At 41.8% G+C, this 16,222-nt stretch overlaps 1 protein-coding gene across 1 annotated transcript in view; it reads right to left on the reverse strand.

Annotated features, from left to right (window-relative positions):
* Positions 1 to 2,681: 2,681 nt before the first annotated feature.
* LOC109510532 (ubiquitin-conjugating enzyme E2 L3) overlaps positions 2,682 to 16,222 on the reverse strand; it is a 25,413-nt gene continuing 11,872 nt past the window's right edge. The window contains exons 3-5 of the mRNA XM_019860888.1: positions 9,843 to 9,938; positions 9,581 to 9,767; positions 2,682 to 4,129 (exon numbers count right to left, since the gene is read on the reverse strand). Of these exons, the coding sequence (XP_019716447.1) occupies positions 3,975 to 4,129; positions 9,581 to 9,767; positions 9,843 to 9,938 (438 nt within the window). The 3' untranslated portion in view covers positions 2,682 to 3,974. The remainder of the gene's footprint in view (positions 4,130 to 9,580; positions 9,768 to 9,842; positions 9,939 to 16,222) is intronic.

Raw genomic sequence — 16,222 nt, forward strand, 5'->3', positions numbered from 1 at the left:
CATGTGTTACAAACATCGTAGAAATTGCAGCACAAGGGTTACGGCCACCATCATTTGCGATCTCCAAGCAGCTTTTTTACTCATTTTGCGGGCTTCAGCGTTTTGTTTTTGAGCGTCATCGGTCACGTGACCGAGAAGTGTGGCTTGACGTGAGTCAAGCGTGACACAGACGGATGTAACAGAGAATCCGGTAATTTTTCAAATTAAAATATCTTTCTCATTCCGAAATAAATAAAACGGAAATAAGGCAAGTTCTTTCTGTGCGGCCCGGTACCAAATGCCCTGCGGACCGGTACCGGTCCGCGGACTGGTGGTTGGGGACCCCTGAGATAGAGGATTAAGCAATGCCTGAAATCGAGTGGTCAATGGTAATACGTATTAAACTACAGTCGATGCAAAGTGCACCTGCAAATTTGCTGATTTTTTTTTTCCTCAATATTTTCGGCTTTCCTATTTTCTTCTGGGAATATTTTATCCATCCCCTCGCTCCCCTTTCGCCGGTTTTCATTGAAAACATATGTTCATCAGCGCTTTTTTGGGAAAACAGTTTAAAAATATATATACTTTATTCAAACCATTTTTATTTTATGAATATATAATCGAGGGGTCACTCGCAGTGTGGTCGCAGGCCGCCGCCAGTAGGCCATCCCTGTGCCAAATTAGAGATGGCCCAAAAATTTACATTTGCAATCCTTTGACAAGTTTGATGCAACACTTTCAATGGGGGGAAAAAAAGGGCGGCCCGGTGAGCCAGTGGTTAGTACGTTAACCTCACAGTGCAGAGGTACCGGGTTCGATTCCGGCTCCGGCCTCCCTGTGTGGAGTTTGCATGCTCTCCCCGGTTTTCTCCAGGTACTCTGGTTTCCTCCCACATTCGAAAAACATGCATGGCAGGCTGATTGAACACTCTAAATTGTCCATAGGTGTGAGCGTGAGCACAGATGGTTGTTCGTCTCTATGTGCCCTGCAATTGGCCGGCAACCAGTTCAGGGTGTCTCCCGCTTACTGCCCAAAAACGGCTGCCAGCCCCCCCCCCCCCCCCCCCCCCCCCCCCGCAACCCTCTTGAGGATGAAGCGGATCGGAAAATGGATGGATGGATGTTAAGAAAAGTCAATGCACACTACTAGTACAAAGATAATTCATGAATTCAGGTGGGGCAATCAACAGAGCTAGTGTGCATGGAAGATGCACTTTCTTGTGCCATTGTTCATTAGAAGAGCATGTGAGATAAAGCTCCAGTGTGTATCAGAACGTACATGTGAACACAGTACATTGTCCGACTACATATGCTAAGAACTCCTACTACTTAATGTGCAAAATTAAGTAAAACGTAAATAAGTAAAACACCTAGGTTTGTACTAAAATGACATGCTACTCTATTAAAACATTCTCAAAAGCTTCTACTTATCAATTAAAAGTGCACACAGCTCTATTATCTAGACAAGGGATACCACATGTAATCTTAAATGTGGTTCAGCCTAATCCAAGATTTCAGATTCTTCAGTGTAATGAAGATGGGAGATTCTGACTCATCGTGGTTAACTGTTCCAGTGATTACTACTTTCATTAATTTTTGTCCGAATACAGTCCACCTAAAATGCAGTTCACAATCACCTCTGGAGATTGCTCCGGTGTTTCATACACATACATATTTTCTGTTTTATAGTCCTTTAGTGGTGTTGGAGCTAGCCCATGTAAAACTTTGCATGTCACAGAAGGAATTTTGGATATTTTAAGTTTTCAAAACTGAGCAGGTTGTGCTTTAAAAGAATGTTGCAATTATGTGTTTTGTTTTTTAATGAAAATTTTTCAAAAATGTTTTGGGACAGATATTCTAGTTTTAAGATTTGTTCCTCCAGTAAACAACCATCAAGTAATAAAATAGTAAAAGTAGCAAACAACCATGAAGTGCAGAAAAGTCGGTGCACCGTCTTCAGCCAGAACTCATTTTTTATTTAAAATTATACAGGTTTGTTCATCTTAAAAGTCAAAGCTGAATCCAAGCCTACTACCAAATACTGGAATTCTTGGAAACTGCTAGGTCAGCTAGGATGTTAAGAGTAGTGTATTAGTCATGTAACTTGATACTTATTGCATTTTCACTTGTGTGTTAACTTGATCCATTATGGCTGCTCGTGGAGGCTCTCAGTCGTACAGGAAAGTTCCATCGTAGAAAGGGTTCCGTCAGTCGTCATCTGTACCTGTGATTGATCCATTATGGGTAAAATATTGTCAACAAATAGTAATTTCACTGGCCATTGTGATGACCTTTCTTCCCTCTTTGAAGTCTGGAACAGCTTACCACAAGTGTTACCCCTTTAGTTACAGTATCACCTGTTTAAGAGGTACCAGTGCGTTTGAAAGATTTTGAATTTAAAAAAATAATAAAATAAATCCCAGGACAGAGGTTACACAACTAATGTACATGTTTTATAAGAAAACAATCTTTCATGTGATTTCTCACATTGTAAGTTCATTCAATCAATATTTTGAGCAAAATGTATGACTTACCTGTGAAAAGACAACGCATTGGATGTTAATGCTTTGTGACAGATTTGAAGCTTTGCATCTCCATGTGTGAAAAAACAGTAAAGCATTATTGGGATTTTGATTTGCTCATTCAGAATACATAATTTGATTCCATTGGTTTGACAAACGTAATTTAACTATCAGGCAGGCAGTGAGGCAAAATGGTTAGCCAGATTTATTATGAAACAAGAACTGAGACCAGATCAAACAGCTGTTACATGATGCTTTTTGGCCACTCAGTCCCTTTCTATGTCCTGACATATACCTAAACCGATAGCCCCTCTCCAAGCTCGTTTTTAGGTGCACTGTCTGAGCTGAACTGTGCTCCGTGTGAGGGAATCTGCCTCCAGGCTGTGTGACCACCACTCCCACTATGGAGGCCATTTAGGTCCTTTTCAGCATGGGAAGCTGAGCAGTCAATCTGCTACCAGAATGTGGGTAATGGGGTGTCTTAAATGGAGATGGTTACACCGCAATGACTTGCAGTGAGAAGACATGAACAGTACAACGTGAACAAGCAGGTAGCGCCTACTTGTACATTTTATGTATCAAAGTGCCAATCAAAATTATTTTAGTAATTAAAAGAATATTACAAGGCATTAGTCTGGCAAAAACTCTTTCACACAGGGAACCAACATTTTGGTATAACTAATCAAACCCATAAAAATACATTTTACAATGTTTTTCTTTAAAATGGGCCTGCTGAGAATATTTGAAGGTGTTTTTTTTTTCCTTTCTTACAAATACAGAATAACTTTTATAACAATTCAATTCACATGTGGGACAACAATGGTTTGCCTCTGCTCAGAGGGGCAAACTGGGCAAGCGGAAATATGGGATTATTCCACAGAATACAGTGCAAGTCTAGAAGCAGTGGATGTCAGTCAGGGAAACAGTCTGGGGGGAAAAAAACCCACAGAGGTAATATTTTCTTTCTTTCCGTGGATGTGTCACTGCTTATGTGACGAAGAGAATGATGAATCGACCAGTTTTTAATCCCTGCAAACAAACAAAAAACCCAAATCTGTGTGAGATCTATTTAACACAATACTTTATATAGAAGAAAAGCAAACAGAAAATTAACACATTACTCTTGAGAATTTCTATTCAACTCTCCATGTCTTCGCCCATTTTTTTTCATGACTAAGAGTAGAAAGTTAGTGAAGTAATGGAAATCTATGGCTGGTAGGAGGGAGAGGAGAGAGGAAGCGGTCTGATCCACAGAGCAGGTGGGAAGGGAGGCTGAGGCTGCCACTGCCTGCTTCAGCTGGGCCGCTCCTGGGCTGCAAGACGGAGCAGTGTGAGGGGCAAGAGAAGGAACGTGACTGATACGGGTAGTAAAGGGGTGGGGAGGGGGTTGAGAAAGGGCAAATGAAGAATATTTGGTTGGGCAGGTAAGAGGTAAGGGGAGAAAGAGACAGAGGGCTAAATGCTTATCAAGTGATCAGTCCATTGGCCGCTTTTCGCCATGTTTCTTTGTAAACTCTTCGGCGTTCTTCAAGAATTTTTTACGGTCCTTTGAGTATTCTTCTGCTAGGTCTGCCCTCAGGGGATGCTCTGGCTGGGGGTCGTTCACCAGTGCAATAAGGGACTGAATAACTGCAAAACAAAACATGACAGAAATTTATATGGATTTAGTAAATTCCTTGCTGCAAGATTTTGATTCAAACAGTGGATGGCCTTCAAATAAACGATACCTTTCCATATTGTTCTAAACTGGGATCCATGTTCAGAACACAAGGATCTCCGCCTACGGACCCAAAACAAATGAGGCTAGCTCAAGAATACTTCAACTTGTATTTTTGGGGGGTTAAGTATGAGATGATCAGATGCAAACAATACCTGTTTGAAACAAAGTGCTTTGGTTTCCTCTTGTTGGAACGCTTACGGGTCAACATTCATACATATAAAAATCGCTATTGCACTTACTTTCAGAGATAATTGTTATGTGATGTCAATATACTTGGGCAGTATGGAAAATATGTGCATTTCCTTTAGTTTCACTAATGCCAATATCAGACTACGTGAGTGATTTTGAGCAGACAGACATGTCACAGACAAACAGTGTGTCGTGGACGATTTTGGATCGTCTTAATGAGTCAACAGCCCATGACATACTCACCGATTGGTCGTCTGACATCTGTGACTCTGAGTGACCATGACACAAAAAGTCTGTTTATGTCAGGAGTTTTATCTGGTCTTGCCACTTCGTGTGGCATGTCCCACGTCATCTGATGCTTGGTTCCCCGACAATGACCAACAATAAGTAGGGAGCGAAATGCCCTTCACTCCGTGATCAGCCCACGGTTACTCCATTTTCGGATATGTTGTGGTACACAAGTGCGGGTCCATACAGGTGTGCAAATGAAAAAAAATTGTATCCCTTGCCATGGGAGCATGCACACATTGAGTGAAAGCAGTACCCTAGCATTATATTATTTGATCATGAATAGCAGCTAGAGGAGCAAGAGGGATAGAAACAGGAGTGGGCCAACGAGTAGTACCGATGAAAGTGCCGAGACCTGCGTGACCGGTGACACTGTGGACAATATCGAGGCCATCAGAGAGCTAAAGTGTGCGTCCAGAACTGTGAAATGTAAGAAAATCTTTTTCGATACTTAATTTTGCATCATTTGATAACGTTTATTTGAAGAAAAAAAAAATTCAACCACTCAAGTTCCCCGCACGACTTATGATAACCTACTGATAGAATATAGACAAACTTAAAGTTATCATGTTTAAAAATGTCATTTTGTTGTATGCTTGATTGCATGTGTTCATACGGCTTTAGAGCACACAGAAAAAAGGGCCAACTTGAGCTGAGGCCTTATTAACTGATAGTACAAACAGGAAGGTTCAACTTCGAGTGGGCAGCATGATAAGATGTCCTTGAGGTTGTTCCAGTGTTTCAATTCATGTGAAATATACACATTGAATGAACAAGGTATCTATTGTTTGTACCGAGAGATGTTTTGGCCTCTGAGGGGCGTATCAGTGGGCTGGGCTGAGAGGCGTGACATGTAAATGAAGAAGGTAGTGTTTTCCTGATATATCACTTGTAATTTGCATACACGATCAATAAAAAGCTGGCAGAGGGCAGGTGTCAGTTGAGAAGCCCACACGGAGTGGCTTTGTAGAAAACTGCGCCTCCTGCCGGCAGCAAAGACAATCTTTTCCTTAGTCTGTTTGTTCATCTGTTCATCACTTTTATCTCCGACACCTACATTGGGATTCATTCATAGAGGAGATAGTAACTTTTGAATATCTGTCCACTGTGGTGACCGCCATCCCAGAAAGGGATAATGAGTTGATGTTGAGTTTTTTCTGGCGGGAAATTTTCCAACGTTACAATGTGGGACCGGACCGGTGCAAGGTAAACAACATAGCGAGCTTCCAGTAGCTGCCGACACCAAGCAAACAATGTTAGATAATAATGAGTGTGTTGACTTATTTACAGCTTTTGAACTGCCAACCATGACAGCATTTAGCATTAGTCTAAGTAATAACAACCACCGGTCACTAGATTGACTAGCGAAGTTCACACTTTTTTTTTTCACGTCAGAAGATCCACTGAGTGAAGGATTGACTTGAAGCCACATGATTTAATTTTGAATAGTACAACGTAAGTGGTGATGTAGATAGCCCAACGATTGTAATTCAGTAAAACAGCTAAGTGATTTCACCCCATCATTTTTCTTTATCAGCTTTTTTTTTTTTAATATTAAACAGCCACATCGTTGAGATATTTGTTGTTATTAACACTGAATGCATTGATGTGTGAATGTGAAATATCCTACTGTCTTTGAATCTTACCACGTGTCATCACAAGAGCGAGTCAGTGTTTACTCATCTACATTTTATAGATGTACCACAAAGGTTGAGTGTATTTCAAAACATAAGACAGATATTCAAATAAAGGCACCGGCCTGTTCCATGGCACAAGTGACCAAGTGATCCACTCTCTTTTACACACACAAAAATGTATCTCTGTGTTTTAAGCTAGCGATCGCTTGACAATTGGAGACCCAACCATTGTGTTTTACAATCGTAATAAACTATTTTTAATTTACCGCATTGGCCCGAATATAAGACGGCCCTGATTATAAGACGACCCCCTCTTTTTCAAGACTCAAGTTTGAAAAAAAAAAAAACATTTTGAACACCAAATCAATTTTTATCCAGAAAATAATTACAGTGCATCTGAAACAAATGATTATAACAATATATTTGAGAGAAAAAGCATGTTATTTTGCCTCATTCAAATCTAAAGTGCAATCACATTCGTAAATGAATGACCACGGCAACATTTTTACAGTGGGGCAAATAAGTATTTAGTCAACCACCAATTGTGCAAGTTCTCCTACTTGAAAAGATTAGAGAGGCCTGTAATTGTCAACATGGGTAAAGCTCAACCATGAGAGACAGAATGTGGGAAAAAAACTCAGAAAATTACATTGTTTGATTTTTAAAGAATTTATTTGCAAATTAGAGTGGAAAATAAGTATTTGGTCAGCTACAAAGAAGCAAGATTTTTGGCTGTCAAAGAGGTCTAACTTCTTCTAATGAGGTCTAACGAGGCTCCACTCGTTACCTGTGTTAATGGGACCTGTTTTAACTCATTATTGGTATAAAAGACACCTGTCTGCAACCTCAGTCAGTCACACTCCAAACTCCACTATTGCCAAGACCAAAGAGCTGTCGAAGAACACCAGAGACAAAATTGTAGACCTGCACCAGGCTGGGAAGACTCCACCAGGCTGGGGTGCTCACACGGCAACATTTGGTCCGACACAGCACCGGCGCTGCGCCAGTTGAGCGTTCACACGTGCAAATTTGCTCCGGCGTAGCGCTGCTAAACAGCTTACACCGGACCAAATTTGATCCACCTCAGAGAGGTGGTTTAAAAATTTGCTCCAGAGCAAATGCTCGTTTGCGGCGCAGCACCGATGTAAATTTGCACGTGTGAACGCTACAATTTGCTCCGGAGCAAATGCTCGTTTGCGAGGGGGGAGTAGCCTCGCTACGCATGAGAAGAGTTGATTACGTACGGCGAGAATGCGTTGCTTTCGTGCTCTTTCGGACTTCCGTCATGTGTTTGTTTAATAACGACACAAGACAAGGTTGGTAACAGTAGCAAAGCACCTCTTGGGTTATACCATCTCAACTAGAACGGGGTGGGGGGGATAGTCTCCAAACGTCATCTTTCCTTTTGTAGGAGACTGGACTGTCTCGGAGTTGTTTGTATCGTTTGTTTCTTTGCAAGATTTCTGGCTGTCAAAGAGGTCTAACTTCTTCTAATGAGGTCTAACCACTCGTACCTGTATTAATGGCGCCTGTTTTAACTGTTTTATTGGTATAAAAGACACCTGTCTACAACCTCAGTCAGTCACACTCCAAACTCCACTATGGCCAAGACCAAAGAGCTGTCGAAGGACACCAGAGACAAAATTGTAGACCTGCACCTGGCTGGGAAGACTGAATCTGCAATAGGTAAAACACTTGGTGTAAATAAATCAACTGTGGGAGCAATTATTAGAAAATGGAAGACATACAAAACTACTAATAATCTCCCTCAATCTGGGGCTTCATGCAAGATCTCACCCCGTGGCGTCAAAATGATAAGAATGTTGAGCAAAAATCCCAGAACCACACGGGGGGAACCTAGTGAATGACCTACAGAGAGCTGGGACCACAGTAACAAAGGCTACAATCAGGAACAACCAGGGACTCAAATCCTGCACTGCCAGATGTGTCCCCCTGCTGAAGCCAGTACACGTACGTCCAGGCCCGTCTGCGGTTCAGTAGAGAGCATTTGGATACTCCGGAAGAGGACTGGGAGAATGTGTTATGGTCAGATGAAACCAAAATAAAACTTTTTGGTAGAAATACAGGTTCTCGTGTTTGGAGGAGAAAGAATACTGAATTGCATCCGAAGAACACCATACCCACTGTGAAGCATGGGGGTGGAAACATCATGCTTTGGGGCTGTTTTTCTGCAAAGGGACCAGGACGACTGATCTGTGTAAAGGAAAGAATGAACGGGGTCATGTATGGAGAGATTTTGAGTGAAAATCTCCTTCCATCAGCAAGGGCATTGAAGATGAGACGTGGCTGGGTCTTTCAGCATGACAATGATCCCAAATACACAGCCAGGGCAACAAAGGAGTGACTTCGTAAGAAGCATTTCAAGGTCCTGGAGTGGCCTAGGCAGTCTCCAGATCTCAACCCCATAGAAAATCTGTGGAGGGAGTTGAAAGTCTGTGTTGCCCAACGACAGCCCCGAAACACCACTGCTCTAGAGGAGATCTGCATGGAGGAATGGGCCAAAATACCAGCAACAGTGTGTGAAAAGCTTGTGAAGAGTTACAGAAAACGTTTGGCCTCCGTTATTGCCAACAAAGGGTACATAACCAAGTATTGAGATGAACTTTTGGTATTAACCAAATACTTATTTTCCACCATGTTTGCAAATAAATTCTTTTAAAAATCAAACAATGTAATTTTCTGAATTTTTTTCCCACATTCTGTCTCTCATGGTTGAGGTTTACCCATGTTGACAATTACAGGCCTCTGTAATCTTTTCAAGTAGGACAACTTGCACAATTGGTGGTTGACTAAATACTTATTTGTCCCACTGTACATGCACCACGTTTATAATTCATAACTGGATTAAATGTGCATTCTGTTGCTGAAGTGCACTGGCCAAGCCACATAGAGCGCGCGTGCATCCTGACGATTGGGAATGATTGGGGAAGCCGCCTCCATTTTTTAAAAATGCCAGTATGAGACGCACATCACACACTGGCTTAGCGCATCCTGTCAGACAATGGACACGCTGCGCTGTGACCTGTCTGACATCGTGACAGAGATGGACCACTTTCGCAGATTTATTCATTTTTTGCCCCGAAGTACTGGTATTTGGAATAACTTTTGCCGGCAGTACTATACTGGTACCGGTACTCTGTGCAACACTAGCTGTAAACGCTGTATGCAAATCATGAAAGCTAACGGGCATTAATTGTTCGAAAGAGGGCATCATAACATACCAACCTTGGTCAGTTTTGGTTGCTGGCTTCCAGTTCTCTGCACTGATGACAGGCAAACACACCTGCCCCTTCTCATCAATGTTGGGGTGATAGATCTTTGTTTTGAAAGTGATCTTGGGAGGCTTGAAAGGGTACTCGGTGGGGAAAATGATCTCAATTCTGAACGCGCCCTTATCATAGGGAGGGTTGTCCTACACAGAAATGGAGAGCAATATAAGTCAGGTCCCAAAGATGTGGTCACAGTTAGAGAATAAATAGTTGCTTACAGGAACAATGAGCCCTTGCCATGACAACATGTTTGATTCATCAACTTGAATGTTTCTGAAATTTTTCATTCCAGATCTGCGAATCTCCTCAAGCTCCTGGGAAGAAAAACAAGTATTAGAAAAGTGATGGAAGACATAATGGACAAGAAAATACTTTCAAGTTAAATGTACAATATTAAAATGTGTCCAGAATTTATACATTCAAGCTCTGCATCACCAATTTAACTGTGGTTACCAAAACATGGTTCTAGCATGGGTTGGTCATTTCACAATTTTTTTAAGATAAGAAATCCTTTATTAGTCTCGCAATGGAGACATTCCCAATTCACAACACCAAAGTGACGAAAGGAGGAAGTAGAAGAACAAAATATCGAAGCTGCTGGAAAGGCAGCCACTCGCGCGACATTAAAATTTCACCTGGGTGTTGGGAACTTTGCTGGACAGGTAATCAAAGGTTTAAAAAAAACACGAGAGGTCTCATTTATTCTTGCCTCCTGCCCATAGAGGCTGAATACGGTGTCTTTCCACACATTAAGATCATGTGGGTCAAGCTCCAGCGGCTAGTCAAGGTGATGCCCACTTTTTAAGTAACTTCAAAATGGCGAACTTACTGTTAGATTTGGCAGATGGCTCGATGAGACTTTTTTGTAGGTCTTTGCCTATTACATATACCACCAATTTCTGTAGCTGTATCAGGGGTGTCAAACTGTCCTGCATGTTTTCCAAGTCTCCCTGTTGCAACGCACCTGATTCTAATGAACACGTTCAATGTCAGGCTTCTGCAGACCTTGCTGATGATCTGATCATTTGAATCAGGTGTGTTGCAACAGGGAGACTTAGAAAACATGCAGGACAGCGGCCCTCCATGACCGCGGTTCGACACCTACATTGTAGGTGAAACGTACCGGGGGCTGCTTCGTGAAAAATTTTCAGTGGGCACCACAGTTATCCATTTTTTTTAAATTCCCCAATGGACTAGAAATATAGGTGATTTTGCCAGCCCTGATATGTTTTCGTGCATGTTTAGATTCTCAAAATCAGCTTTTTATTTTTTTTGGGTGAGGGCGCGGGGGGGGGGGGGGGAGCGCACAGCGAGGACGTTTCACGAAAACTCAAAAAATTTGGTGCACTTAAATCATGAAGGCCTAAACACTCCTGGTTGGCAATGACAAGAGGTCAAACAGTTTCTGTGGTTCTTGACCTGATCTACAAACTTTAGTTGGTATTTTGGCCCACTCCTCTGCACAGATCTCTCGAGCCGAGCTGTTTGAGTTTCAACTCCCCACACTGGTATGTTTAACAGACTGCTATCATGTAGGGGTCCTCAGGTAGAGACTATTCCTATACATGTCAACTTTGGGATTTGGTGGGAGCCCATGCAAGTGAGTTTTAAGCATTTCCTACCTTTCTGGCGAAAAAAATGATGAAACACAAATTTTGATGCCCCACCCCCATCATACAGTATATTTCAAAAAACGTTTTCCCCCCCTGTTGTTGTGCCAGGTTTTAAAGATGGTATGGCCAAAGCTTGAAGTAAATCGGATGAGTTAGCTCAGAGAAGAGTGCAAAAGCATGACCACTGTATATGTGTAAAAATGGGTCAAAATTGAACTTTGAAAAATTCATCACTCACTTCCTCTTTATTTTAAACGATTGCTGCAATGGACTTTTTTGTATATCTCAGGGCGCTCCACACAATTTTGGTGAGGTTTCGTGGGGGAAAAAAATGCAATTACGTCTTGTGAAGTTAGCTATAAAGTTAGACGAAAAGTTCAATATTCGGCGAATATGAAAATCAATGTCTTGAGGCTTTTCTGACAAATTTTCAGTTGGATTCATTCAACAGGCTCCATGCAGTACAATTAAAAAAAAAGACATTTTTAGTCGTCACTTGGTGACGCTATATCCATAACAGACTATTATCATACAATAAAGGTCATAACTGCTTATATACTTGTGAAGTTTCGGATTTTTTGCTCTGTTTTTGTCCTAGGTCTTGAGATGGTTGAGCAGAAGTTTTAAGGCTATCAGATAAAAAGACTAAGACAGGAGTGCTGAACCTTTTTTGACCGAAGATCTATTTTTCGATCAACCAACCTCCCGCGATCGACCCGTTACCGTACGCGAGCACGACACACGCTTGCCATAATGAGCAACAGCCATAACTGCCCCTAGAACGAAGCAGAAAAATAAAGTAGACACTAAAAGTTTTGCAACACGTTAATAGTCATAGCTCACGTAGACCAGATTTACATTCTTTGCCAGTGGCCTCAGTGAACTGTACATGAAACAAACTCTGAATGAGAATAACAATACAAGACAGAGCGCAACAGCTAATCGCAAAATGTAATTCCAGACTGCTGACCGGAAACAACGTCTGGTGATGCAGGTCACGCCCCACCATTGGTTTAAGGCAGGGGTGCCCAAACTTTTTTGACCTAAGATCTACTTTTCGATGAACCAACCTCCCGTGATCGAACCGTTAATGCGCACGCACGCATACGCTCGCACGCACGTACACATGCATGCCATGAGCAAAAGCCTGACGCTGAGGCAAGCGACGCACTTCGGCAGCCTGTTCACGATCGTAGCTCACGCGTACCGTTTTAAAATGCTTCTCTGGGCCCTTCAGATTCCCATTCTTTGCGTGTCCCCTCGGTGAATTGTACAAAACAAACTCTGAATGAGAATAATGATAACGATAAAAGATATAGCGCAACAACTCTGATCACAAGCTGCAACTGCAGACTGCTGAGCGCGAACAACTTCCGGTGATGTGCTCACACGTCACCGTAGGTTAATATTTTATTTTCTTTTTGAAATACTTTTAGTGAAAGTGAGACTGATAGAATGATTAGGGTGCAGTGTGCATTAACACAAAAAATATTTTACTAACATGCACAGAGACACAAATGTTTGTTTTTTGTTTTTTTTTCCTCTACACGTCTCGGATCGCCTTGTGACCAGTCCGTGATCTACTGGTCGATCGCGATCGACGTAATGGGCACCCCTGGTTTAAGGTGACCTGGTTTTTATTTTATTCTATGTTTTAAATACTTGTTGTGAAAGTGAGACTGATAGGATGCTATGGGTGCAGTGTGCACTAACACAAAAATATATCATATTAATAACACACACACACACACACACACAAATGTTTTGGGTTGCCCCCCCGCGATCAACTTGGGACCAGTCCGCGAGCAACCGGCTGATTACGATCGACGTATTGGGCACCCCTGCTCTATGACAAAGGTGCAAAAGTATGACCCCTGTAAATGTACAAAATTGGTCAAATTGGACATTCAAAAATTTATCGCATACTTCCTGTTCATTTTAGCATATGGCTGCAATTGACTTTGGTGTACATCTCTTGAGTGCTACACATGCCTGCCAATTGTTGTGGGCTTAGGTAATAACGTCAACGTCAGACTACATGAATGAAACCCGATTTTGAGTTGATAGAAATACTTTGAAAAATCAAAATTTTCACCAGGCCCATTTGGTGAGCTTTTGAGCACATTTAGTTCCCCCAAAATGTGATTCGGCATTAGAATAAGAAGAATTTCTACCAAAAAAAAAGAAGAAAAAAGGGACTTTGCAGCAGTTGCAGCTTGGGCACAAATAAGAGGAATAATAGCAAATGGGCTGTGACTTGTATAGCCGTTCTCTACCTCAGGTACTCAAAGTGCTTCGCACTGTTACATCATTCACCTACTGATGACGCAGCATCAAGAGCAATTGGGGGTTCAGTATCGTGCTCAAGGACACTTCGACATGGTTGTGATGGCCAGGAATGGAACCACCAACCTCTGGGTTGGGAAACGACCACTCTACCACTGAGCCATGCCGCCCCAAGAAGAAGAGGAGGAAGGAGAGAAAGAAAAAGTAGAGGAAGAAGAGGAAAGAGACGAAGAGGAGGAAGAAGAGACAGAAGGAGAGAATAAAAGGAAGACAAAGAAGAAGAAAAACATTTAGGACCTCGGATCAGTCACATGCTCGTGCCCTAATAAATTAGAAGAAGAAAGAGAAGACGATGGGCTCAGGCCCTAATTACAATTAATAACAGTAAAATAATGATCCAGCCAACACATTAATAACATTTTTTAAACAGTGCCTGTACAAAGTTATCACTCATTTCAAGAAAATTTTATGCAGCACCGATTTTGAAAATGAATTTTGTTGGCGGCATAATAACTTAATAGGTATAAAATACATAGGCGACATTCACCACTTTCTATCACAGTTACAGACTTATCAAACAAGGTGAGAATGCCAGTTGTTGCATCATAGAAGAGAAAACATTTCAATCCCGCTTCCATGTAGCATGGTAGGAAGATGACATTTAAAAAAAGAAAGGCCAGCAACATGGTACAGTAACATGTTTAACTACTTTACAAACTCTTGTCACTCTGTATGTGAGACAATGAGCAAACTAACTACCTGCAGTCATACAGTTGGTCATGTTTTGTTGAAAAAGAAGTTGGATATAATCTTATTCATCTTAAAGCGGACATTGGAGCCAGCCAAACCTATTTCCCACTCCACTGTAACCACATGACCCGGACACTTTATGGAAACAAGCTTCAAGTTGCACAATGTCATAAAACGGTGATCAATCTTCAACATTTATGTGAACTTAGTGACAAACAAATAGTTTTGGAATCAATTATCCTCTTTTTTTTTTAACCAGGGTAAATGTCCTTCAGATAAAGACGCATCTACATATCACACTTGAGTTTGCCAAACTTGACACTTGAACAGAACCAATTTCAAAGTAATGAGCAATTTAATATTGCTTTTCAACCATCCTTTGTCATTCCCGTTAATTGCCGCTCCAGTGGACGTGTGGACTTATTTTTAAAAAATGATCCAGCAGCGACTGCCACGCTTGCCTTGTACTTATTCATTTTCATACTCATTTCCCACAATAACAACATCACATTACACCAGTGGTTCTTAACCTGGGTTCGATCGAACACAAGGGGTTCGGTGAGTCGGTCTCAGGGGTTCGATGGAGCCTCTCCCATGGAGAGTAAGACACACGCAACTCAACATGTTAATTAGTTATGACAAGCCCGCTTGGCCATCACTGGCTGCAGATGATCACATGACATTGCTTGTCCAACCAGCGCTGTGGGAAATTGAGTTCGCTTCGTAGTCAACGTGTGACTGTCGTGATAGTACGCCGTACAATTTTTTTTTTTTCAAGTGTACTTTTGAAATGTTATTTACTTTTTTCTGTTTCAAATAAATGTGTTTTTTTTTCTAGAATTTATAAAAAAATATATTTATTTTTTCACTCATGAAGGGTTCGGTGATGTGCATGTTAACTGGTTGGGTTCGGTCCCGCGAAAAAGGTTAAGAACCACTGCGTAACACACACAGTCGATCACTGTTATGATACGTAGATCTTCATGGAGCAAGCTATTCGAAGCTAACTTCCAGTGAGGAGCTTGAAGATGCACGAGACAAGTTTAGCCATGCACAATTTAGTTTTAAATCATGCCTTGCTCACCGTTTGAACAGAGTTCGAACTATCTGTGTGTGGCAAGGCTTTTTTCACCTGTTCAACATAAGCTGCACTACTTTATCAGAGCCACAGAGGCATTTCAGTAAACAGTCACTCACACAAGTGTCCTCTGCCAGATGAATACAAAATAGAAACGCCACAGACTGTTATTAACTAGTGATGATAGGGTATATTCTATTGCAGCCTTCCTCAACTGGCGGACCGCGATCCACGACCGGACCGCCGACCTCCTCTGTCCGGACCTCCTCTGTCCGGACCCTCGGCAAATTGTATAAAATAATAAATTATAAAGTGATTTTTACGTTATACATTTTATATTTGTGGACTATAATCTGCGCATTACCGCGATCGCTTGTTAAAATTATCCGTTTTATTCTTTGCGTGCACTAACAGATGTATTGCAGAGGACCGCAGCAGCGCGACTGTGTGTTGTATAATGTTTGACTAACTGGAGACCCTGGCTGAGCAGGGCATGTCGGCGATAACGATGCGCTGATTGGCTCCTCTGAACTTAAGGTGTGCCCATACATAAGCGTCGGCATGCGTCTATCCCAACACACACGCATTCAAAATGGATGATTATGTCAGGAAACAAGACGCATGCGCGACGCCACAGTTGTGCTCACAGCTTCAGTCCAGGAGAGCTGCACACAGACAATTAGACAAGACGAATCGCGGGAGGTTTCGATTGTGTGCAGTTTTGCTCCCGTCTACCCGGGGATCTTTGCAGCTGTTTAAAAGCAGAACACCGCAACATGGTAAATGAACATCACAATGGCGTCCTCAAATAATATTTGCATGCCTCAAACATTGCATTCACCTTTAGTGGAAGAACAGCACTGCACATTCC

Source organism: Hippocampus comes, unplaced genomic scaffold (genome assembly GCF_001891065.2).
Source record: "Hippocampus comes isolate QL1 unplaced genomic scaffold, H_comes_QL1_v1.1 scaffold130, whole genome shotgun sequence".
In the NCBI taxonomy this organism is placed as follows: domain Eukaryota; kingdom Metazoa; phylum Chordata; class Actinopteri; order Syngnathiformes; family Syngnathidae; genus Hippocampus; species Hippocampus comes.